The sequence below is a fragment of the Globicephala melas genome, chromosome 16 (assembly GCF_963455315.2).
Source record: "Globicephala melas chromosome 16, mGloMel1.2, whole genome shotgun sequence".
In the NCBI taxonomy this organism is placed as follows: Eukaryota; Metazoa; Chordata; class Mammalia; order Artiodactyla; family Delphinidae; genus Globicephala; species Globicephala melas.
The window spans coordinates 1007699-1033927 of record NC_083329.1 but is presented as its reverse complement, the minus strand read 5'-3'; the positions used below and the strand labels follow the sequence as shown (position 1 = coordinate 1033927).

General features: G+C 58.6%; 1 protein-coding gene across 1 annotated transcript in view; it reads right to left on the bottom strand.

The window, feature by feature from the left end:
• STK32C (serine/threonine kinase 32C) overlaps positions 1-26229 on the bottom strand; it is an 83814-nt gene that overhangs the window by 21008 nt on the left and 36577 nt on the right. Inside the window, exon 2 of the mRNA XM_060286821.1 lies at positions 17283-17338. Coding sequence (XP_060142804.1) covers positions 17283-17338 — 56 coding nt within the window. The remainder of the gene's footprint in view (positions 1-17282; positions 17339-26229) is intronic.

Sequence of the window (26229 nt, the reverse complement as noted above, 5' to 3'; positions counted from 1 at the left end):
GGGGCTGCCATGCAGGAAGGACAGAAAGAAGCCCAGAAAGGGTGCTGCCGACGTCAGTGAAGACGGCCTCAGGACAGTGATTTTTTTCTGAACTTTCTGCATTTTCTAGATCACTTCTTTTTTTTTAAGATTTATTTGTTTACTTAACTTTATTTACTTTTTGGCTGCGTTGCGTCTTCGTTGCTGCACGCAGGCTTTCTCTAGTTATGGTGAGCGGGGGCTACTCTTCGTTGCAGTGCACAGGCTTCTCATTGCGGTGGCTTCTCTTGTTGCACGGGCTCTAGGCACACGGGCTTCATTAGTTGTGGCGCACAGGCTCAGTAGTTGTGCCGCATGGGCTTAGTTGCTCCATGGCATGTGGGATCTTCCCAGACCAGGGCTCAAACCCGTGTCCCCTGCATTGGCAGGCAGATTCTTAACCACTGCGCCACCAGGGAAGTCCCTTCTAGATCACTTTTTTTTTTTTTTTTTCTGTGGTACGCGGGCCTCTCACTGTTGTGGCCTCTCCCGTTGCGGAGCATGGGCTCCGGACACACAGGCTCAGTGGCCATAGCTCACGGGCCCAGCCGCTCCGCGGCATGTGGGATCCTCCTGGACCGGGGCACGAACCCGCGTCCTCTGCATCGGCAGGTGGACTCCCAACCACTGTGCCACCAGGGAAGCCTTAGATCACTTTTAACATTATTGTTCTGAAAGCCAGTCGAAATTTTCAAAATGAAAATAAGCGAGGGGGTCCTGGGAGAGCTGACAAGAGCTGCGGGATCGCTGGCCAGAGCCCCTTGCGGGCGGTAGAGATTCCTCCTGGCTCTTCCCTTCCGAATGCAGGCTGGCGGGAGGGAGACACTTGTGAGACCTGGTCTGCGAACGTGACTCTGGGGGGCGTGGTGTTGGGAGTCCGTGGGTCATCCATGGACATACAGTGCCCAGGAGTGGTCACTGCCGTCCTGTGTCTTGCGTGTCACTTGTCATTCAGAGCCATACGGACCTCTGCCAGCTCCCCCCAGACTGCCTTGTCTGTGCTGCGACATCTCCGCGTAGCCTGTCCAGCAGCACAGCTCAGAGGGTGCTCAGTTCAGGAGAGGCCGAGTTGTCTTTGACCACCTGTGACACGGCGGGCTTTGCTCTTCTGGGCTGACCTTGGGAGAAGCTCTGGATCCTGGTGAGGGCCGCACCTTCTGTGCCCTCTTCCGGGACGCCTCTGTGTCCGTGGTTAAGTCACAAAAGGCTGATTGGTTTTAAGCCATGAAAAGGCTCATTGGTTTATAGTCACATTAAAATAGGTAGCCATTTAAAGACTTAACTTTTATTTACCAAAGATTATCCCAGATCACAAGAACCTGAAAAACATTTGGATTAGTTTCTGTATTTCTGAGAGTTTTAGAGATACTTAATTTATATAAAGGCTTATTTGTCTAGTCCTAGGACTAGACATGACATTCTGTGTCTTCTTTTTCATTTAATCTTCCCATAGGATGAACAAAGAGTGTATTCATAAAAAAGAGGTCATAAAAGGTTTTCCTTTACCTTTTGAGTAATCTGCCTAGAAAACAAAGATTCTGTGTCTTAACCAAACAGTTTCCTGGGCTTCGTGTTGCCTTTATCACATCTTTGATTACTTAGAAAAACGGACTCTTCTCAATATCAAAAGAACTAAATTTTCTTTTTCCTCAAGTGTATGACTTCCTATATTTGCCTTTAAAATCTTTGTCACTTCAGAAACTAACACAACATGGTAAAGCAATCATACTCCAATAAGGATGTAAAAAAAAAATCTTTGTCACTTAGGTTCAATGGCTAAATACTGTTTCATAGTGACCTGCAATCTTATTTAATCGTGTTTTCAACTTTTTGACATTTTTTACAAACTTCCCAAAATCAAATTCAAAATAAAGTCTTTTCGACCTTGAACTAAGTTTGGGATTTTCAAGAGGGCCCCTGGAGAATCTCAAAAGGTTTATTATCTTACCTTATAAAAATAGAGATATTAAACTAATTAGGCATATTTGATATGTTAAATTACATGGGAAATATTGTCAAATTAAAACTGGTGATAAATCTTCTCTACATTTGTATGGTTATATGTTACTTATGTATAAGTGTTTCCAAAGTTATACAAAATGGTTAGAAATTTTTCAGTGTCCTCACTCTCTATATAATCAGTCATAATTCCAAGTATTATCTTAAAATATTATATGCCACAGAAATAACCAAATTTCCACGTCAATTGCATCACTTTTGCAATAAACTCATCAGATCTTTGACCATGGCTACTTTTCAACTTCAGTCATTTACACATAGTTACTGTTTTACTCTGATGCTTTCCTGAAAGCTTTTACAATGAACTTCAGACAAAAGTGCTTCATCTTTAAAAAGTTCACGGAAAGAACTCTGACAAGGACCCTGGAATACAGGTTTCTGGTAACTAAAACCACACCAATGAACCAGATGAGCCTTTCTAAAATCTAGTGGAAAAACTGATGGGTTCATAAAACTACGAATCCAAGATCAAGGAAAACAAGAATTAATTACATGGGACTAAATGAACTCATGAAGATGATTATTATTTTTATGACTTTTTGTTTGAAGCATTGTTGGTTTTTTAATGTTCTGTTTTCCAGGCTTAAGAAATTATTTTTCTCTTTCTCTTTAAGCAATCTGGAAAAGTATACCTTTGTAAAGAGAACTGAGACATTTATCTTTTCCCTGATCCCTGCAAAATTCAGAAACTCTTATTAAATGTCCTGTTTTCATGACAATATAGTTATTTACATATAGGGTCAACAGAATATGTTCTCCTTGTAACAGGATTTAATTTAAAACATTGGTTATGTTACCAGACTTCCACTGGGATGTCATATTTTAAAACGATGTACATGGGATCAAGTGGTTCTAGGTATTTTCACCATAAGAATCTTTGCTGCAAGCAGAGACAACTGATTGGCCATAATACGATTTTGCCATAAAAGATAAAATAATAAAAATAAAACAAAGAGAGACATTTAAAAAGACTTAATGAAACATGAAAATTAATAGCAAAAATTTTTAAGGATTTTATTGTAAAAAATAAAAATGCAAGAAAGATCTGAATACATTTAACATGTGTATAGATTCATGATTATAGTTGTATTTGGGTATAGCTTAGAAAAAGCAATGAAACTTCCTTTCTTAAAAGTCGACCGACCATTAAGGATTCAAGATTTAATGTTGGATGTAAATTCTTTACGATATAAAAAAATCTGCTGTCTCTCTGGATTTCCCTGGAAGTAAAATGAACAGACAAGGGACGCTGCTGTTTTGTATCAATATACGGATGTACATAACTAGTAGGACATATCTGGGCTACACGGAAACGTTCCATCACACGCTCAGCCCTTGTATTTCTCCAAATCATCTCGGCCAGATTCTGTGCCAAACACCAAAATTCTGTCTACATCACGTTCTCCACCATCAAACAGCAAAAAGGTTTCACCACTTTCAAGAAATGTATTCTCATCAGGAATCACGTAATCCTTTCTTTCTAGGGAACAGGAGGAGGCTGAGTCTCCTTTCTCTGCCAACTTCCAACACTGCCTATGATACATTTGGGAAAGATGGCGTGAGACGCTGTACCTAAATTAGCTACGGGATTGGTAATTAATGCTCTCCAAGACTGTTGTGAATTACTAGCCACCTCTTTGACATCTGCTGTAGTTTGGGAAACTTTTGGTTTTGACGGGTGGCAGGGATGGCTGTGCCCACGAAGAATTTGCCGACTGACATGTTATTTTCAAGTGTAGTTTGCAATCTGGCTTTTACGGCAATGAAACCCAACTGTCAAACCAAACTGTCAACCAGTTACTTTATCTTTTACGGCCAATTAGATGTGCAGGGAAACTGCTTGGGACAAAGATGTTTACAGCGAAAACACCTGACACTCGAATCAGGTTTGACCGCAGACTAAGGTGGACCCTGTGGAGCAAAGCTTGTGGAGCCCGGGAGGTTGTGGCCTAGCGCCTGGCTTATGGGCTCATGTCCTCACGAGTGGGTAAAGGTCACTTCTTAGCAGGTCCAGGGATCTCAGGATGTCTGGGGACATCGAGAAGAGAGGAGCGCACCCAAAGTCACGGGTACCGAAGGTACAGCCTGGTGACAAGTTGCTGGCTTGGCTTCTTAGCCTCGAGAGGCTTTTAAAAGTCGAATCTGGAATTCCTTATAAAAGTTCCAGCAAAGCAGACTTAAAAGACCTACATGTTCAATCTACTCTTGCTGCACTGATATCAGTAATCAGGCCAAGTTTAATGAAACCAGACTGATTTTGCAAACAAACTAATCTTCCATTATCTCTATTAAGAATGGGGGGGCTTCCCTGGTGGCGCAGTGGTTGAGAGTCCGCCTGCCGATGCAGGGGACACGGGTTCGTGCCCCGGTCCAGGAAGATCCCACATGCCGCGGAGCGGCTGGGCCCGTGAGCCGTGGCCGCTGAGCCTGCACGTCCGGAGCCTGTGCTCCGCAACAGGAGAGGCCACAGCAGTGAGAGGCCCGCATACCGCAAAAAATTAGTAATAATAAAATAATAAATAAATAAATAAATGAATGGGGGTGACTGTAGGGACAGAACTCTGTTTCAGTAACAGTACAGCACACACTGTGGGGTGTCCAATGGCCACGTCTCTTTGTCAGCAATTAACATTTCCAATTTCTCTCCTACCCTTCTGACCTGGAATCACGAGAAATGAAAACTTCCCCTACAAGCTGAAGCTTGACGACTTAGTATAAACTTCAGAGAAATCACACAGGTCACACGTGGACCATCCCCCTGGTGCTGCCTGGGGGCTGCTCAGAGCTCACCCAACGCCATGGCCACGTCCCAACTGCAGCCCAGGAAAAGCAACGGAACTGCCACCAGCTGCCCTTGCCCCCCCCCCATTCCAGGGAGGCACAGAGACCACCCTCCTGGAAGTGCCCGCGCTGACCACCCTCTGGACTCAGGCCCGGCTGGACAGTTGGCTTTTCCTTTGTTTCCACAGAAGTACCTCCCATTAAATGCTGATCGCTCAGACCACGCAAAGGCCTCACTTCGGCGCGAAGGCCCTCCAACGCCGCCTCCTAAAATGAGACACGACTGCTTAACTAAACTGACCTGTTCTCAGGACTGAGAAACTGGTTCACTGAGACATGCAGCAGTTCACAGCTGTGACTCTTCCCGAAGGGGGTGTTGGGGGGAGTCAGGGCGGTGGGACACGCCCTGAAAGGTGCACTCTGGCCACAATCGCCTCCAGCCAACGACCCTCACAGAGCAGCAGGGCAATGGGCTCCTGCACGCCCCTTTCCCTCTGCAACCAGGGAATCACCCCACGTGGACGATCTTATCCTCAGTCCAGGCCAGGAGAATTCTGTGCAAGCAGGCCTTGCTGAAGCATGTTTTCTCCTCCTTCGGCCTCCCACGGACTCTAGTTACCTTTCCACGTCGCCGCTTTGTCCGACCCACAGCACAGAAACATTGAGGTTTTGCCTCCTCTGGGTCTTCATTTCCTTACGAGGGCTCCAGCGTCATCCAAAACTTACGTTAAACAATGTGTATGCTTTTGAATGTGAACTTACATTAACTGTACGCTTTTCTCCCGTTCCTCTGCCTTACGTCACTTTAATTCTCAGGTCCAGCTGAAAACCCTAGGGGAGGAGAGTGGAAACCCGGCCTCCCCTCCAGCCCCAGGAGGGGCCAGCCCGCGGCCACCTCCATTCCAGACCACGGGAGGACACACCTCTGTTGTCTGAGGCCGCCCCGTTGTGGTGCTTTGTCACGGCCGTGAGAACATCCTGCTTCCTGCCAGTGTCCGTGACCACGCCTGTGGGCACTGGCCCGCCCGGCTCCCACTGGCCTCCCCCAGGCACCCTCCCGCCTCCCTGTCCAGGTGGCCCCAGTCCAGCGCACACCCTGAGCTCCTTCACCACCCTGTCCCACCCAGGCCAGGGGGCGCCAGCGCGGCCCCAGCGGCCCAGACCGGCCCCCGGAGGCCCACGGCCGCCGGGCACATTCACGTTTGTTTGAGCCGGTGCTGGGCTTCCCCTTAGAGTCAGTGGCACCCGAACGCTCTCTGGAGGGGCAGCCGAAAAGGGCTTTAGGCCCCCAGCGGCCCAGCTGGAAGAGGCCGAGTGGGCCCGGCCCCTGCGGGCTCCGCAGAGCCCCCGACGGGAGAGGCTCCAATCAGAGGCCGTTTAAAGCGCTGGGGTTTGGTGCAGAGGGACCCCGGCCGCAGCTCACACAGAGCAGCGAAGGGCCAGAAAGCCTCTGGCATTTTATGAGCAGCCTCCAAGGCTGAGAGCATCGGTCACATGAAACCATTTCCTCAAATGGAACTGGTCTCGGCTTCTGAGCTGCGTCCTCCCATAATCGACTTAAGACAGACTAAGAAGAAATGGAATTAGATCTAAGCATGAAAAGGAATAAAGTCTGTAGATCCCAGGGCACCAGGGCAGCCCCGGGCTTTCCGTGTGACATGCCACTGGCCGCAGCAGCGCCTCCAAGGCCTGGAATAGTTGGGGACGAATGGCGGGGGTTAATTTTCATTTTTATTGAACGCTGTTTACACGTTTGGCAGATTTTTTTTCCTGGAGCTGACAAGTTGGTCACATAATTCATAGGGAAAGACAATCAAGTAAAAATAGCCAAGAAGAAAACTTTAAAAGAACAGCCAGGCAGGGACGTGAGCCCTGATCAGGTGTCAGAACACGTTATATACACCTTCCGTGATAACGTGCGGTCCTACAGCGGAACAGGCAGGCAGGCCAAGGGGCGGGAGGGAAAATCCAGAAATAGACCCAACGGTGTAAGGATACTTAGTACATAACAAAGGATACTTAGTACATAACAAAGGTGGCGTCTCAAATTTATGGACAAAATAGACTTTTTATGAAAAATGGCGTTGGGATAACCGAACAGCTACATAAGAAAAGATGTGACGTGATCCATTCGTGACACTTTACAAGGCAGAATAAATTCCAAATGCGTAAGAGGTTTAACATGATTAGGGAAACACAGACATGCTGAAGGAAACAGGATGGGGTCCTCTACAGCTAGAAGGGGGGACGCATCCCTGTGGTCCCAAACCTGAAAGCAACAAGGAAGAAGACCAACAAACACGACTACACACAAGGAAAAACCCACAGAAACAAAGGTGAAGACAAATAATAAACGGGGAAAATATCTGCAACTCACTGAGAAATAAAAGATTAAGATCACTAATATAATGAGGCTTTAAAAATTAAAAAGACCATCAGCCCAGAAGAAAAAGGGACAAAGGATGTGAAAATGGTCTTCGAACATTTTAAAAAGATGCTCAACCTTGCCTGTCATAAAAGAAATGTGAGATGCCATTTCTCACCTGTCGGGCTGGTGGAGGCCCAGCCCTGGCAGCAGCCCTGGGCAGGGGCCCAGGGGCGCGTGAGCCCCACGGATGGCTGGCGTGTCTGGCGGCATCACACGTGCATCGATCCTGCATCCCACACAGCCCGCTTCTAGGAACCAACCGGAAGACGCGCCGGGTCACGCGTGAGGCCTGATACCCGCGGCCCCGCCTGTGGCCGCAAAGCTAGGAAGCAGCCTGACACTCACCAGGAGCACATGCGGTAGAAGGACAACGGGCCCCTACGTGCCCATGTCCCAACCCCTGGACGCTGCGGACGTGCCACCTCATGTGGCTAAGGGGACCCTGCCGATGGGGGTATGTGAAGGAGGGTGAGATGTAGGGGTTGCTCTGCATGGTCCAGGTGGGCCCAGAGTAACCACCGGGCCCTTCGAAGGGACAGAGGAGGTGGCAGGGGGGAGGTCAGAGAAGAGGTGACAAAGGAGCGGAGCTCTCAGGAAGGCAGGGCCACAAGCCCAGGAACGTGGCGCCTCTGGAAGCTGGAAAAGGCGGGACACGGGTGCTCCCCCGAACCTGCAGGAGGGCCCCGCCCTGCCCCACTGCAACTCCAGCCCAGGGCTGACCGGTCTCAGACTTCTGACTCCACGACTGTCAGGTGGCACGTTTGTGTTGCTGCAGCCATGGGAGCTCGTCAGCATGCCCACCCCGTGGCAGGCTGTGCGGCTGCAAAGGGCAGGGAGCGGGGTGGTTCTGAACGAGAGCATGCCTTCCAGAAACACCGTCAAGTCAGAAGCAAAGCGTAGAGAGCGTGTGAACAGCAGGCGACCGGGCACTTAAGAAGCAGGCCATGCGGATATAGTGAAAAGAAACCAATGGAAACAGAAACCAAGCTTTTCCAAAAGGGATATTCAGGGAGGGAGGGAGACGCAGAGGGAGGAGATATGGGGATATATGTATGTGTATAGCTGATTCACTTTGTTATAAAGCAGAAACTAACACACCATTGTAAAGCAATTATACTCCAATAAACATGTTAGAAAAACAAAGGGATATTTGTAGGAGGAAGGCGGAAACAGGACAGAAGGAACAGCAGTGGAGGCTATACTTTGTCTTACAGATTTTAACCTGACATCATGCAAGTATCTTACATAATCATTAAATTTAACATAAAAGGTAATCTCTAAGAAATGAGAGCAAAGTAAAAACATAACGTTAATTGCACACCCAGGCCTCCGCCCCCCTGGGCTCTCAGGCAGGCTGACCTGGGCCTTTGGTCCCACGGGGACAGGTTGTCAGCTCAGTCCAGGAAACATTCTCCAGACCCGGTGCCTGCATCTGAGCCTCGGCGGAGACCCCATCCCACCTGAGGGCGCCACCCCACCCCCCCTCACAATCACAGCTAAAGCTCTACTATTAAAATACCACAAGGCACCATTTGATCAAGCAATCCACCGCTGGGTACGCACCCAGGAGAATTAAAAGCAGGGACCCAAACAGGTGTTCGTACACCCGGGTTCACAGCAGCCCGATTCACACTCGCCAAAAGGTGGAAGGAATCCAATCCATCAGTGGATGAGCAGAGAAGCAAAGTGTGCCCGTCCACGTGATGGAATGCTATTCGGCCTCTAAAGGAAGGAGATTCCGACACAGGCTACAACATGGACGAACCTGGAGGACATCAAGCTAAATGAGTTAGGCCAGTGACAATGTGGGATTCCACTTACACACGATACATAGATTAGCTGGATTCATAGAGATAGAAAGTAGATTGGAGGTTACCAGGGGCTCAGGGAGCGGGTAGGGAGTTAGTGTTTAATGGGGACAGAGTTTCTGTTTGGGACGATGAGAAAGTTCCCGAGGTGATGATGGCTGTACACCAGTGTGAATGTACCTAATGACACTGAATTGTATGCTTAAAAGTGGTAAATTTTATGTTATGTGTATTTTACTCTAATTTTTTTAAAAAAGTTAATATCAAGCCAACGTATGTCCCAACTAATGGAGTCAAGAAACACCATTGCTCGAAGGTCTGGGGGCGGGGCTCTCTGACAATGGAGACAAATCCATGACATCTGCTTGGGCTGCAGCCATGGACTGGCCCTGCCCTGAGTGGGCAGTGGGCAGGGGTGGGCAGAGAGGGCGGGCGGCAGGCCGGCTTGCCTTCAACGATGCTGCCCACGGCCCCCCGAGACCACCTGTGTGGTCGCAGTCGAGGGTGTGATGGGAACACGGAGGCTGGGCCGAACGTCCGGGGCACAGCACGCAGGCACAGGCTTCTGAGATCCAGAGCCCAGATCGGTGCCTGGACATCTCAGGAGAAGGGGCTTCGAGCCTGGTCAGGGAGCTGGACGGTGATGGCAAGGGCCAGAGCACAGCCCTCGCCGCCAGCGTAAACACCAGGATCACAGGGCCGAGGACGGGCTGCAGGCAAAGCTGTCTCCAGCAGCCCCGGTGGAGGCTGTGGACAGCCAGGTTCGAGTCCCAGAACCCGACACCTCCACACCCTCGGCCACAGCTGCCCTCTCCTCACGGCGTTTCCACCATAAGGGATGCACGGAACCCCAGGCAGCTCCTCCTGGGTTAACTCAGCAAGATGTCACAGCAGCACTCGGGAGGGCTCATCACTTGCCACCCGCCGAGGTGTTGCCATAGCAATTGCAAGCAAAGGCTTCTCACTCAGATGGCAGCGGGGGGAGGCTGGGCAAGGTGGCGTCACTGGGGTGCCCTGAGAACAGGGTCCGGGAAAAGAGGCAAGGCCGGGGGCCCCCAGGACGGTACTTGTCCCCCCTGCAACCACTCTCTTGCTCTCCCACCCACCCCATCCTCCAGGTCCACCCGAGGGTCCGGGGGGCAGGAGACTCCTCGGATGGCTGGGATCATCTTACTTCTTTCCCCACAAACTGGAGAAACACAAAGCCATGGGCCTGGGCTCTGGCCACTTCATCCCCTGAGGTTGGTGCCTTCCTTCCCTCCCCAAATAATCACCCAACCAGCCCTCCTTCTGCAGGAGCAAGGGGCCGGGGATGAGCATCTCACCCCCAGGTTGGGCCCAGGTGACCAGAAAAGGGTCCCTGGGCCTCACAGCTGGAGAATAGCCCCCATCCCTGCCCTATTTCACAGCGAGTGTCCTGACTCGGAACCCACGGCCTCCTGACAGGCCTGGGCTGGGGGAGGGCAGAGGGTGGCCAGGCCCTCCTACCCCAACATTGACTGGGGCAGGCACCCCAGAAGCAGCCCCTGTGTCAGTTCCAGCCCAGCCTTTGTGCAGATGCAGAGAGAGGAAAAAGGGGCACCGTGGGTGTGGGGTATGTAGAGCAGTGGGTGAGAGGAGGCCTGGCCAGTGAGGGCAGGACCCCACCCAGAGTCGAGAAAAGGCCCCGGGAGCCAGAGGGGCTGGAATGCAGGACGGAGCCCTGGACGCCCCCGCTCATACGCCGAGTCCCGCCCACTGTGCAGAGCTCTGCATCCAGGGCCAGGGCCTCTGGGACTCGCCAAGGGATGCCCCGCCCCCACTCCCAGGAGCCAGCCTTTCCTCCGGCAGGGCTGTGCCCATCAGATGCCTCGACACTCGCTTCCTGATGCTGCCCGGTCTGGCTGGCTGCCCACTGTTGGGGGCTCTGCAGACCCCAGTCGAGAGTGGGGACCCACCCCTGCCCCACAGACAGCATCATGGGGGCACATTTAGCCCCCAACGCCCCTGGCTAAGGCAGGAGGGGCCTCGCTATTCCTGGCAGGGATGAGCCACAGCTGGCAAAGCCAGGCCACCACCCTCCGCCCACACCCGGAACCACCCACCTCCTCAGCAGCTGAGGGCAGGCAGAGGGCAGTGGGGGTGGAGGGGGTGCAGCGGGCCGGGGCACAGAAGCCACCGTTCCCAGTACACTGGAAATAAAGCTGGAAAATAAAACATATTCACAGTAACACAGAAGATAATACATAACAGCTGAACATAAAACAACTAGAAGAACTAGAAGAACTAAAAGAACCGTAAGAACAATATATACTAAACACGACCAAATGTGAAGGATCCCGGGGGGAAGATAACCACTTCCCTCCCATTTCATCTTGAAATGCAATTCCTACTCAAATTTCAATGAGTTTATTTTTGATCTTGACGGAATGTATTTGAAAGCTCAATCGGAAAAATAAATACACGAGAGCAGCTGACATTCTGGAGGATCATGGGCCGGGCGCTGTGACGCTCTGAAGGCTTTCGGGGGTTAGAACGGAACGGAGTCCCTGAGTCAGGGCAGAGGCCGCAGAGAGCCAAGGACAGGCAGCAGTTCCCCCTGAGGACAGACAGATGGACGGATGGACAGAGCAGCTGAGCTCGCCAACTGAAAAATGGTAAATTCCAGAGGGAGTGAAGTTCTTTCCCCAAACAGAATATTTTCTTTGTTCTGAGTGTAAAAGTAGTAATGATCGTTGTAAACAAAGGCCAGTGTGAGACAATGTTCCAGGTGGGCGCGGGCAGACGCGATGCCTCCCGAGAACCCAGGGAGGACGCACGGGGCCTGGGGGCCAGAGGAGGAGGGAGGCCAGGCTGGCAGGAAAGGAAGGAGGGAGGGGGAAGAGATGGGGAGGGTGGGCGGGCAGCGATGAAGCACAGGTGTCATCAGAGCAGCTCCCGGGCAAGTTCCATCTGGAGAGACGGGACATTTGATTCTCACCTCTAGCCCACCGCCCCACCGCCGGGAAAAAGGTGGGGAAGCCACAGGCGTTCCCTCTAAAAGTAGAAACACACCTTCCGTGTCCTCAGGTAACCAGAGCCCTAGGGAGAGTCCAGCCTTTCGGGAGGAGCCGTGTGGCCAGAGAAGGGCCAAGTGACACTGCCCACTTCCACAGCAGACCGGGGCCCAGCCCCAGGGGTCAGCGTGGTCCCGGAAGTTGCCGCCACCCTGTGCACACGTGCGCCCCCTCAACAGAGCCTGTCCCAGAGGGGCCCCGGGGGCTGCGCCCCTGCACTGGGCTGCAAACACCACTGACCAGGAGGGTCAGGGGCTCGGAGCAAACGCCCATCGACAGGTCCTGCAGTAATCCTGTGACAGTGCAGCGTGGAGCTGGAATTCAATTTCCTGTGCAAATCAAACCTGGCTGGCAGTGCTGGCGGGGAGGCCCCACTGCGCGCGCGCGCGCGCGCGCGCGCGCTCTCACACACACACACACACACACACACACATGCACACACACGGGGGGGGTGGATGGTGGCGTTTGAGGGCTAGGCCATCACCAACACCCACAAAATATAGGCCGATCTTCTCCAAGTCTTAATTATTCCACCGAAACGATCTGCCTTGGAATAAACTGCAGCCACGTCGTCCAGCTGGACAGAACTTCGGGAGACCCCAGCTGAGGCGGGAGCTCGTGCCCATCACACCTGAAAAGCACCCTCATTCCCAGGAGCCGCTGAGTACAGGCCCCGGGCTGGGCAGCTGGAGGCCGGGGGAGCCGGAAGGACTGCCTGGGACCTTCCAGTTCCTTTGAGGGCCCCAGACAAGGAGGCAGAGCCTTGCTCCCCAGGCCCCCTCCCCAGCAGGGGCCCCATAAGTCCCGGGCGCCAGGGACCCGTGGCCATGCACGTGGAGGGCAGGGCAGCCCCGAGCCGAGGGGCCCAGAGGGCAGCCACACGCCAGGCTCACCTGGGCCGCAGCCGGGGAGACAGGTGCCCAGGAGGGGGACGCACACCCCAGGGTGGCCCCAGGAAAGGTCAAAGCAAGGGTGCCACAGCCCACAGGTTGGGCCCCAGGGCAGGCGGTGAGGCCACAGCTGGAGGAGTCAGGGGCGGGGAGGTGGCCCTGCCCTCCGCCCAGGGGGGCCCGCTGCCCGTGCACAGTCCCCACGTGGCCCCGGGGAAGCCCAGGACTCTGCTCCAGGCCCCGCTGGGCACTCACTGCACGCCGAGGGGCCGCTGAGCTCCATGAGAGCCGTGTCCGTGTCAGCTCAGGGCCCAGGGCTGGGGGCTTCTCAGAGCCCAGGATTGAAGGGAAGCAGGGGCTGTGAACGGGGCGGGTAGGGCCTCAACCCCGGCGGACCCACAGCTGGCAGGAGGGGGCAGGGGCGTGTGTGGGAGAAAGAAACTTGAGGGCGGCCTGTGTGGATGTAACAATGCAGGGCAGCCCTGCCTCACCCTGAGGGTGGGCTCCTTTCAAGGAAGTTTCTAGGGCACAAGGAGGGCCTGCCTTGGGGTGGGGCAGGAGACGTCCCAGCACAGGATGCTTATGAGGGCCCCCCCGACCACGGGACCCTTCAGTCCTGTGGCTGGAGCCGCCCTGGTGTTCATGAACTGAGCAGAGACTAAGCCATGAGCAATTGCAGAGGAACAGGCCTCTGGGAGTTTGGTTCTTAATGAGCCAGACCCGGAACCTGGGGCAGAGGCAGGCAGGACCCCACAGGCCAGCCCCAGCGGGTAGGCGGGCTGTGCGCTGGAGGCGGCAGAGGTGGCGGTCTGGGACCTATAGCTTGGTCCACAGGGCTGGTGCCCCCAACACTGACCCAGGAGCTGGTCTGGGGTTCCCCAGGGCAGCCTCGGGCCTGGGGCAGGGAGGGAAGTAGAGAAGGGGGCAGGGAGCGGGGTCGGAGCTGGGGAGGAAGGGAAAGGGGAGGAGGAGAGGCTGGCTGGGAAGGGCCCCCAAAGGCAAAGGTCTGAGCCCGGAGCCCCACCCGCTGGGCTCCCCACTCCACGCACCCCTGTGAATGAACCCGGTCTTCGACCCCCGCCAGCCGCTGCTTCTGCTGGGAAAAGACTCAGCTATGCCAGCAAATGCTCTGTGCAGGCAGGGGCAGTGAGGTCAAGGTAGGGACTGCCCAGCTCCAGGGACTGCAGCGCCCCGGGGCCCCTGCCCACCTTCTGCTTGTACTGCTTGTAACGGATCGCTGTGGAGCCCTATAGCCCGCGCCCCGACTACAGTGAGTGGGGCAGGGCAGGAGCACGTGGTCACACCAGCCAATCAGAGGGCTGCCCCGGGCCATCTCAGGCCAGGGCGGGAGGACAGCAGCCCTCGTCTCTCTGGCCGTGGAGCTCAGAGGTCATCCAGAGCTGAGCCGGAGAGAGAGGGCCCGGGTGGGCAGAGACCATGAGCCCTGGCAGGAGCCCAGCCCAGCTCAGCTGCCTCGGGGGCCTTCCCCACCCTGCTGACATTAGCTCTTATCTGTCACCCCTTTCCGCTCTCTTGAATTAAGCGTGTGTCACCTGCAGTCTGAGATTCCGGGTACGACACACAACGCCTGGCCGAGGGCTGCCACGAGCATCGCGGTGGAGGTCCACAGTCCCACTACACCTGCCCCTCCCCCAAGGAGGCCCGCCGCCGGGGGCTCACATCTGCACAGACATGGCCGGGGGAAGCCTCGCAGCTGCCAGCGCCGTGTGGGCACGGGCACGGGGGCGGCGGGAAGTGTCCTGTCAGTAGTATCACTCCGGCCTGGCCTCTGCTCTGAGGATGGTCCCAGCCTCCTCGCGGGGTCAGCTGGCCATGACGTCCCCAAAGGCTGGCGGACAGAGCCCAGTCCACCCCCAGGCTAGTGGGGGCTGTGTTCTCCCCACTCATGGCTGCTGGGCCGGACCACCACCAGCTTCCGCTCTGCCTTGGAGAACAAAGCTCTCTACGCTGGGATACGATTTCTCCAAGAACTGGGAACTTGGGAGGGGCTGGGGGGTGTTAGCTGGGTGCAGGATTTCATTTCACAGGTTGGAGACGGCGGGGTGACGGCTGCACGACAGTGGGGATGTTCTTAATGCCACTGAGCTGTGCAGTTAAACATGGTTCAGATGGTACCTTCCAAGTGCTGTGTAATTTACCACCGTAAAAAACTGGAAACAAACCAAACACAACATCCAGTCTTGTGTCCAAGGCCCACATGCAACCAATCTGGGTAATCCATTCCCGGAGCCACTGCCCTGAAGGGTGGAGCCACCTTGCTGGGGGCAGACGGGTCACGTCACACACACCGACCACTGTGCCTCTGTGCATGGGGGGCGGGGGGCGCTGAACATTCACACCCACTTGGCCGAGGGGGCTTCCCCAGCAGTTCGTAAAGCCGGTCTTCACTGGGCGTCCGGGCATGGTGGAGCCAGCGCACACGCTCTGAAATAAGGCCACGTGTAAACAGGTGCGCACGCGGGTGTGCACGTGGCCCCGCCGTGCACGCTGGAGCTGGTTCAGCTCCTCACTCTCTCTCCTCATGGGGTCCCCGCCAAGCCACCGAGAGCAGCGGAAGGACCAGAGCCCACATTCCAGACACATAACTGCACCTGGCACCGGCAACCGTGGCCCAGAGACCCCTGGAGGCCTAACTAGGGAGCAGGAAGCAGCCCTCCAATTACACTGTAACCTGCGTCTGAAGATACAACCCTGGAAGTACCCCACACTTCCTCCTGTCACCCCACTCTGAGAGCCCCATTCCTGGGACCCTGTGGCCAGCTAGATTTTCAGAGCCGAGAACGGTCGGAGGAGCCAGAATCCTGGGGTCCTGCAGACACTGCAGAGCGGGCGGGCTGCCCAGCTGCGCACCTGAAGGGAGGACAAGCCCCTCGCAGGGGTGCAGGGGGCCCAGCCTGGGGGGCGATGGGGGTGGGGACAGGGCAATGCACTGCCCACCCCAGTCAGTCTTCGCCCCAAGAGCTTCCCTCCCCGGCCCATGTTCCAGTCATCTGTATGACACCCACGTCTCCCTGTATAAGCCATCCTTCCCAAACCCAGTCTCGGCTGGTGTCCTCCCCCCCGGGGGGGGCACCTTCCCCTAAGCCCCACCCTGCCTGCCCCCCTCGCCTCCCACACGCCGGTGCTCCCGTGGGAGAAGCCAGGTGGCGGAGACTGTCTCAGGCGCCACCAGCGTCTGACAAGCTCACCGACCAAGGACCTCATCTTTGGATCGACCATCTTTGCACAATCAACAAAAGGCCCAGGTCCATCAGTCACCTCCTGACTCCGAGAGGCGTTAAAAGTGCTCTCTCCCTAATGCACACAGCATTTCAATGGATTTGTGCAAAGGGGCTAATCTGCTCTGGCTATAATTACCCCAGGCCTGGTAACCTAAGGCAGCACTCGCTGTGATACAATGAAATGGAGATAATTAACAGCATTCAAATACCCTGGTAGCCTGAGCTGGCAGCACAGCAATCCCTTTAAAACGCGTACAGGGCTCACAGAGACGGCGTCCAGACAGCTGTGTGGGGCATGGGGGCGCAAAGGCCTCATCTGTCAAGCCCTCTGAGCTGAAAAGAAACTGTCCATTCAGAAGGGATTCACTGCAACAGGCCTGGCAAGGCAGAGTCCCGGGAGCTAATTTTAACCTTTGCAGAGCGCTCCTTAAGCCTCTTTGAGTTGTAATTACCCCCCATCTCTAGGCAGGACAAGGCGACAAGCAGGAAGTCAGATCTGGCCAAGAGAAACCGAAGCAAAGTGGAGAATGGGCTCCGGGGGTCTCTCTGGAGAAGTGCAGCGTGGCCGCCCACCCTGGGTCCTGCCCCTGCCTGACCTGGAGGAACGGGCACAGGCGAAGCCTGGCCTCTGGGCTCCAGCCGCAGCAATGGTGTCCGAGCGTCGCTGTCGCTCCAGACACCAGGCATCAGCTAAACCAGGAGCGGCTTCTGTGTGAAACGCTTCCCTCTCAGACCTCGAGCCGGCTCTGTCCCTGAGGAAAGCTGTTCTGCTGCAACATGGGCCTTGGTACGGAGAGTGAGGGTGTCAGGGTCTCGGCCCTGGAAGAGCCCGGGGGCCGCGCCATCTGCACCCTCAGCTCCTGGCCGAGCTACTAGACCCCCAAAGACCTGGGCTAAGAAACCCCAGCAGCGGTGAGTGCGGCCGGCAGTCCACCCCGCAGCCCCAGCATCACCGGCCTGCTCGGCCGGAAGCACACCCACACCCTCCACCCATAGACCCAGCTGGGGCCGGCCTCGCTCACACCCTTGTCCAGCCTCGGCCCCCTGCCGGCTGGCCTTACCTTGCCGAAGCTGCCCTTCCCAATGGCACGGAGAATCTGGAAGTGGTCCAAGTTCACTGCAGAGAGAACAGAGGGATGCCAGGTGAGGTGGCAGAAAGGCCCTGTGCCTGCCACGAGCCCCCCCGCTGGAGCAGTCCCCGAGTGCCCCTACGCTGCGGGAAGCCCCCCACACTGCAGGGCGCCCCTGCAGCCCTTCAGCGGCCCACCTCCCCCAGGGCCTGGCGCTGCAGGGCGGGCCCGAGCCGAGGCAGAGGGGGGCTCCTGGGGGCTGTGCAGCCCCTCTTGCCGGACTCACTGTGGGGTGAGGCCAGGCCACACTGCCCACACATGGGACACGATCAGACAGGGCAGCTCAGCTCAGCCCCAGGCACCCCGCAGCCCCCCAGTGAAAGCGGCCCCCAACCCGCAAAGACCCATAAATAAGTGGCCCGCCCTCTGAGTCTCGGCGGGGGGCTGTGCCCTGTGGGCATCTCTGGACCAGCTTGAGGGGAGCCTGCAAGGGCCCCGGGATGGATAATGGGGCCGTCCACAGCCTGAGCGAAACCACTCGACGCCTTATTTCTACCGACTTTCTTCACAGAATCAGATAACGAGCCCCACCCCAAGGAAACTGCAGCTCTTCTAACTGTCACAGCCCTGCTGAAGGACGCTCCCGCCGCCGTGCACCAGCCTGCCAGCGTGAAGCCCCGCGGAGGGGAGGGGGCGTGGACAGCTTTCCGGGGCTCCCACTTCTGTTTCCAACCTGACGCGCTCTCTGCAAACACGCCACGGGGGTTCACGACGTCCACGCAGGTTTCCCCTCATACTGCTCGGGGGATCGGGTCTCTACCCAGGCCCGGGCCAGCCTGGCCTGTGTGCCCGCAGGTCTGTGCCCCCCAGGTCTCAAACCCCCAGGTCTGTGCCCCCGGGTCTGTGCCCCCCGGTCTGTGCCCCCAAGGTCTCTACCCCCCAGGTCTGTGCCCCCCGGTCTGTGCCCCCCAGGTCTCTACCCCCCAGCTCTGTGCCCCCGGGTCTGTGCCCCCCACATCTATGCCCCCAGGTCCATGTGCCCCCCAGGTCCATGTGCCCCCAGGTCCATGTGCCCCCCAGGTCTCTACCCCCCATGTTTGTGCCCCCCAAGGTCAGTGCACCCCCAGGTCTGTGCCCCTAGGTCTATGTCCCCAGTCTGTGCCCCCCAGGTCAATGCTCCCCAGGTCTCTACCCACCAGGTCTCGCCCAGGTCTGTGCCCCCCGGTCTGTGCCCCCCAGGTCTCTACCCCCCAGGTCAATGCTCCCCAGGTCTCTACCCACCAGGTCTCGCCCAGGTCTGTGCCCCCAGGTCCATGCGCCCCCAGGTCTGTGACCCACCAGCTGTCTGGGGTGGTGACCAGGTGTGGGAGGCTGGAGACACACGGGTCCATGGGGCACAGACCTGGGGGGCACGGTCCGTGAAGAGGCCGCCCCAGGCTGCCCCCGCCTCCCTGTCCCCAGCGCCCACCCAGCTCAGAGGTTCCCTCCCGAAGCCGCTCTGATACTCAGGCACCGTGGCCTCTGTCCGTGCGGCTCTGTGCTCCCCACTGCACCCAACACAGTCAGAGAGCCTTGTCCGTTCCGCCACCTTGTTACAGTGCAGCCTCGCTCCCCAGGGAAAACCTAACTACGCTCCGTGACTGCCTCGCACGCTGGGGCTGCTCAGGCCGTCAGAGAAGCCCCAGAGACCCTGCTGCCCGCAGCCCCCACTGCCGACGTCTCCGCAGACGGTACAGGAAAGCCGGTCTCTGGCGGTGCCTGTGTGCGTGTGTGTGCATGTGCGTGTGCCTGTGTGTGTGTGTGCATGTGCGCACGTGTGTGTGTGCATGTGCTTGTGGGGTGGGGTGAAAGTGAGGAAGGAGGGGGCCCAGCACGAGACCCCAGCACGGCACCTCCTCCGGAGCTGAGCGTCTTCGCCCGCCAGTGGGGCTCACCCCTCCCGTCTGGAGATGGAGCCTGGCACCCAGAGGTGACACAGGCGCCGGGACCGGCACGGCAGGAGGACACTGCCCCGCGTGAGCAGTGGCAGGGCCGCGTGCTGGCGGACACCACAGGGGTGCCTCTAAGCCGCGTACTTGTCAACCTGCACTAGCACAGCCGGGCTGACCAGGCAACCCCAGCACCAGCTCCCACAGCCAGAGAGGTGGATGGCGGGGCAACCCCAGCCCTTGTAGGGACAGTGTCCCCGTGCCAACCTGGGACTGGCCCCTGCCACTGGCACCCGTGTGACCTCGGGGTCTGAGGAGGCCCTCGTGGGCAGCGGGGAGAGGATGGGGCATCGGGAGCACGGGGCTGTGGCTGCCGTGCAGTGGGGAGACGGGCTCTGCTGGGTGGCTTGGGGCCCAGGGACTGCCCCCCACCCCCCGCCCAGTCTCCTCCAAGGCCCGGCCTGTTGCCGCCTGGGGGCCCCTGGGTTTCTTCTCCCTTGTCGGAAGCACAGGAGGCCCACACGCCCACGTGCCCGAGGTCGGCGCAGCCCTGGCTGCTCCCACACCGAGCTGAGGACGAGGGCTGTGTCCCAGGCCCAGCCCAGGGACCACCGGAGGGCCTGCGGGGGCCATCCTGCGGCGCCCTGGGGGCAGGAGGTCCAGCCCAGCGGCCCGGGCGCAGAAGCTACGCCTTCCTGCGGGGCAGCGGCCTGAGCAGACCCCCGAGCACGGGCGCCCCGGGCCCGTGAGCTGGCAGGGTGCTCAGCAAGGGAACCACCATTTTTAGAGAAAAGCACAAATGCCAGACTTTCACTTTTTCAGGACAGGAAAGATGGGAACGCAGCTGCATTGAGAGGTCAGAAGCACAGGGACTCCCATGTCCCTCCCTGTAGAGGAGCTTAAACGGCTGAATGGATGGCTCCTCTCCTCCCAAGAGACGTCGGGAGGCTAAGGGCGCCGAGCCAGGCCGCGGGGGGAGCCCGGCCTGCGGTCTGCGCTGGGCGGCCCACGGTGCCGGCCCTGTGTTTTTGACACAAGTATCCCCACTTCCTAAGACACCGGCAGGGCGGCCGCGAGACGGCAGACAGTGCAGCGGGCGGTCAGGGAAGCCGCTTGCGGAAGACGCGGGTGGGACAGGACCCCAGGCGTGCCTGCCAGGCATCTCGAGAGCAGTGAGGCCGGGTCCCCGGGCAGGCCCCGGGCTGGGCAGGGTGCACATGGCAGCAGACCAGAAGCCACGAGCAAGGAACATGCCAGTGACCCTGCCCGGAGGCGTGGCCGGCCTGGACCCCTCCAGGTGAGCCGCAAGCCCACCTGGCTAACCAGGGTCACTCTGCCCTCCAGTGACTGGGGGCTGCTCAGGGGACCCAAGGACCACTGCTCCACCCTGATGCCCACGCCCAGCCTAACCCCGCCCACCTGCTGGGGCAGGGAGCGCCTGGCGGTGCCCACTGCACACAGCGGCTCACACCCCCTCCCGAGACCCCGCCCCACAGCCCTCCAGGTGGAACCCGAGACCCCCTGCGGCTCTGGGCCCCTTCTTCCACCCCACGCCTGCTTCTGGCCACACACAGCGCTCTGGATGCACTCCGGGGAGGACTGGCACCTCCCACGAATGCCCCCCACCTACCCCTCCACCCCCCCACCCACCACCCCACCCACCACCCCACCCACCCCCACCCCCACACCCACACCCACACCCCCACCCACACCCCCCTGGCCCAGTGCCGATGCTTTCAGCCCCGCCTCCGGCTCTTGTCCGGGCCTTCGAAGGACGCGGGAACAAACGAAACCCACTGACCAAGATCTGTCAGAACGGTGGTGGACAGGTTTGCCGACAGCGATACTGTCATTAGGAGGATGTAGTGGGAGCGGCGCTGCAAACACCACCGTCACACAGACGTCTGCGGGCGTCACTGATAAAGCGTGTCAAGTTCCCCCAACACTGAATCTGGGCGCATCTCACCAATGAGAGGAGGGGGCTGGGCTGCCAGAGCCCCGAGGAACACAGGGAGACGTGTGCGTGTGCACGGGGCAGGGGTCCCAGGGCAGACAGGGGTCGGGGGACACTGTGCTCGTCCACTTTCCTCCCAGCTTCCCGGCCACTGCACAGGGGTCAGAGCCACTGCCAGGCAAAGCCCAACCCCCGCTGTCAGCGACTCAGGGAGGGGCTGGGGCCCCGGGGACCGAGTAACGGTCCACCAAGACTCCAACATGATCGACGCCGCTGGGGGACACTGCAGCACACCCTCCCCTGTGTCCGACACCCCGTGGGTCATAACGCAGGGAAAAGGAAAAGGTAATTCTGACCCCGACACGCCTCTGCCGGGAGCCTAAGTCCTGCACAAAGGAAACTTGTCTGCATGGGGTCCACAAGGAGACCACGGGGCCCCGCCCCACGGGCACCAGCACAGACTCCTCTTGGGGCGGATAAATATTGTAAAACAAGGGTTTTGAGAATATTTATTCTTCAAGGAAGGCTTTTATTTGCAGAGTTAGCCATCGGAAGCACAGCCGTTGCTAGGAAAATAGGTCATCTTGACCCAGCCGACAGCATGAGTGGAGGGAGGCTTTCATTCTATTTCACAAGGGATGAGGCGCCAACACCAGCCCCCTGCCCTGCCCATGGCCTCGGGGGGGCCGCCCCAGGTCCTCTCGGCGCCCTGGCTCGGGTCAGGGTCACGGGCCTGAGCCCAGTGGTCACGAGCCGCTTTCCTCGACATCTGTCTCAGTGCTAAACCCAGGAGCCCAGACAGAGCTCTGTCCCCCCCAGGGAGTCTTCAGCCGTGTTCCCAGACTGGATGTTTCTCATCCAACCTCAGGGCTTCCCCAGGAGACCACCACCCCCAGGGAAAAGTCAAGGAGCTCTCTTCCAGAAGCACGGTCAACAGGCTGATGGCTCTGTTTCCAGGGGGACTAACAAGTCATCCCTGGCTCACGTCCCGCTGACCCTTTGCTGTCCAGACACAGGAGCCCTGACACTGTCACGGGCGGCTGCACCATCGGTCCTGCCAATGGCTGGGAGGGGACAGGCCACAGGCTCATGGGCAAAGGGGGTGGAGGGAGAAGAGGGGGCCGCTGCTCCCGGAGCACCTGTGTGAAGCAGCAGAGAAGGCCAAATGCTGGCTCTTGTGCAGTGACCACAGGATCCCAAGAGAAAAGGCAAGGCAATGTCTGAACACTTCCCCTGAAGATAAACTATCTGCCCTTCGTGTGCGCCTGGCCCAGCCTTCTTCCCATCCAAGGAGAGGGACGCCCGGCACTGAGCACCGTCAGGGCCCAGCACTCGGGTCGGCGCCCACGCCCATGGGCAGAGGGCCCCTCCCGACAGGCCACCATGGGCAGCAGCGTCCTGCTCAGACTCCAGGTGCGGAAGGCAGTCCTTCCATAAGCCGGAGCTCTTCTTAAAACAGACAGAAAGCTGCCCCCAACCAGGAAGGCAAGACAGAAGACGGGCCCTGGAGAGTGAGAACAGATGGGCTGCGGAGCCGTGAGGCGTGGCTATGGCTACCGGTGAGGATGCAGGAGCCCAGGGCTGGACGCTCCCCACAGGCCTGGAGGGGCAGCCCTACTCCCGACCCCTCACCCCCGCGTCCTAACATCTCGGGGCCTGAGACGACGTGCGGAGAAGCCACGGCCAGAGGGCAGCCCCTGGCCCGGGCTGGACCCAGAACCCAGACCAGGCCTGCCCCTTCCCAGCCTGCCCTCAGAGCTCCCCCACCCTCGAGAGATCCCCACAGCAAAAGTGGGGATTATGTGCAAAGCTGTAACACACACACCGTGGAAATTCATGCCAAAGTTGAGATTGGATTTTGTCAGACATCCTATGACCCGAAAAGCCCTCCAAGAAAATCATCCTTGTTCCTGCAGAGCTGTACGGCCACAGTGCAGCTCTCGCCCGGCCCGCACAGCCTGGCACAGGCCCACCCTGCCTCCTGGGGCACCCGGCCAGCCCTCCCGTGTACACGGACACCTGCGCACACAGGGGAGCCGGTCAGCGGACGGTCACTTCAGAGACACGCCGAGGCCTTGATCTGCTCACCACCACTTGTCCTCCAAGGCCGCAGGTCTGCAGGGACCAAGACCCAACAGGCCGAGAGCAGCGGGCCAGGAGGGGGCCCTCTGCGGAGGCCCCAGGGTCATCATCGTGTTTACTGCTCAGAGCAACCAGGCAATGAGGATGGGTGTTCCCCGAGCGTCCAGCAGACCCCAGTGAGGGACCACAGAAGAGAGGGACGGAATTCTCCACCTGCCGGCTCCACCCTGCGTGGGACCCTGCGACCAGGGGTTTCCTTGGCTCCCGAGGACGTCTCGAGAACCCTGGTCGGGAGGGTGAAACTCGGGGAGAGGGGAATAGGGCATTTGCTCTGGCCTGGGCTCTAGACTCCCGAGAAGTGGGGCGGGCAACCTCGAGGTCGTTCCTGGGCACCTGGCAACGGCCGAGCATCACGTGCGCTGCCCACTAGCGTGGGGGGACCCGTCAGGCACCCCCAGCCACTCTCCACTGTCCTGTATCAGGACAAGCAGCAGACCCTGTGGACAGGGGACAGGTCTCTGTGCCTGAGTCCGCCTCCCGTGGCCCTGGCATCCGTCATGGATCTGCCCCTCCGTGGGGGAGGGGAGGGTGGGGCAGCTTCTCAGCACCCCTCCCCTGCAGGGGCCGGCCCTTCCCTCCCTCCGAGACACGCCCGCACCCACTCCAGTCTGGCCACCCTGCTCCCTTCAGGCCCTTCTCCAGGAAGCCTCTGCAGGCCCCTCGAAGGGCTCACGGCCCGCCCCGTGCCTCCTGCCCGTCTGTGTCCCCCCAGCCCGTCGGGGGCGCCCAGAGCAGCCCTGCACCTTCCACCACCGCGGCCCCTTCCCAGCACAACGCCCGGCCTGAGGGTGGGAGCAACGCCCTCGCCCTGTCCTTTCTGAGAAGCGGACTCGGCCAGGATGTAGCAGCGGCCGAGAGACAGCAGAGGCCTCTGGGGGCCCTGGGCTCTGGAACAATCTGGCTTCTGGTGCCCAGGGACGGCTGGGAACCCAGGGGGCCCTGCGTGGCTGGGCCGGAGACCAGCAGGCTGCAGCCAGATCAATAAAGTGTCTCCGGCCGGCTGGGCCCAGCTCCACCGGGACCTGTGGGGAGGTTGCCCGGGACAGACAGCGCCTCCACCTGCCGGCAGGGGGGGTGGCGGGGGCAGCCACGCCTCCCCCCAGGCTGCTGCCTGAGGCCTGCTGCTGGCCGTCTCCCGCCATCCCCGGGTGCTCACCCCCAGCCCCCCAGTACCACCAGCAGGACAGACCTCCAGGACCCCAAGGCCACGGGGCCCCCTCACCAGCCAGGGAACCTACCCGGGGGCTCCCAGTCCAGACATGCAGACAGACAGGACCGCACCGGGACCGGGCACTGGGAGGAGGCGTCCCGGCTCAGGTGTCGGGTGGGGGCAGGGATGGGGGAGAAACAGCCCCGGGGAGCCGCCGAGCCCCGAACCCGAGGCGGGTTTGCCCGTGCCAGGCATGCTGACCCCCTATCCGGACACGAGCCCACCCCACTCTCTGGGCGCCCCTCCCTCCTCAGCACTGCTGGGAGGCCCCAGCACACGTGAGCCCCGAATTCGGGGTGTGTGCCTCCCGGGCGCTGGGGGCCAGTACTGGGAGCACAGCAACGGATCCACCAGGGAGAGAATCAGGCCCTGGGCGCAGACCACCAGGAGAGGGACAGAGCAGGGCACCCCCTCTGGGAACAAGCAGCTCCCTGGGGGCCTGTGTCAGCAGCAGCCCAGCCCCCAGCCCCTGAGAGCGGGGCCCGGCCGGGAGCACGTGGTCAGAGCAGGCCCCCACGAGCTGCGCACAGAGGGGCCCTGGACCACACACAGGGAGCCTGGCTCCTGGAGGGGATAAGGAGAGGGTCGGGACCTGTAGGGATACGGGGAAGGGCCCTGGTTAGAAGTCAAGGCCAACACTTGGTGGGAGATGCTTGGCTCAGCAAAGTCCCATCTTTCCATCCATCCTTCCGTCTGCCTGTCTGCAGCCTCTGGGCTCCCGACCACAGACCTGCCAAGCCACTGCCGCCTTCCCCAGAGAGGAAGGACAGAGGGGCCTCTGAAGAAGGGGTGGAACCTGATGGCCAGAGACCGAAGCAAGGGGGCACCGAGGTCCCCGGGTGCCAAGCAGCGGTGCCAGGAAGAGGGGCGCAGGCGCAGAGCCTGGCAGCCACCATCTACTTTCTGGCTCTGCGTATGTGACAGCTGTAGGGACCTCGTGTGAGTGGAGTCCCACGGTACCTGTCCTTTTGTGTCTGGCTTATTCCACTGAGCACAGGGTCCTGCAGGCCCATCCATGTCACAGCGCGCGTCAGGATTTGCTTCCTTTTCGAGGCTGAACGATATTCCACGGCATGGGGAGTCCATGGTTTGTTTATCCCCCCATCCGTGCTGGGCGCCGAGTTGCTTCCGTGTGTTAGCTGCTGTGAACGTGAGGGTGCAGGTGTCTCTTTGAGACCTGCTTTCAGCTCCTTTGGATAAAGACCCAGAAGCGGAGCTGCTGCATCATATACGGTAATTCAGGTTCTCGAGGAACCATTACACTTGCTCCACACCCTCACCAGCACTTGTTGTTTTCTGTTTTTTGGGGGGCGAGGGGGGCTCCAGGGATCCATGAGCAATCGGGTGCCCGAGGTGCCAGGGTAGGGGCGCCACATGCCGCCTGACTGGGAAGGTGTGTGCGTGCGTGCACGCGTGCGCGCGTGCACTCGTGTTTGCACACACATGCATGCATGGCTGTGTGTGCAGAAACTGACCTGTGCCCAGGCTTGGCGGGGCCCCTCATCCACCCGAGTTCCAGGCCCCCAAAGGCTCCCACACCCTGGGGCTTCGGGCTGTGCCACCTGCAGCACTGCTTGGACCACATGCTGCTCCTACCCCCTTCTTCTCCAAGTGGGGCCCCCAGACCGCAGGCTGGGAGATCGTCCTGACCCCACCTGAGCGCCTTCCCCTGAAGCCTCCCGGGACACCTGGCCAGGTGGGACC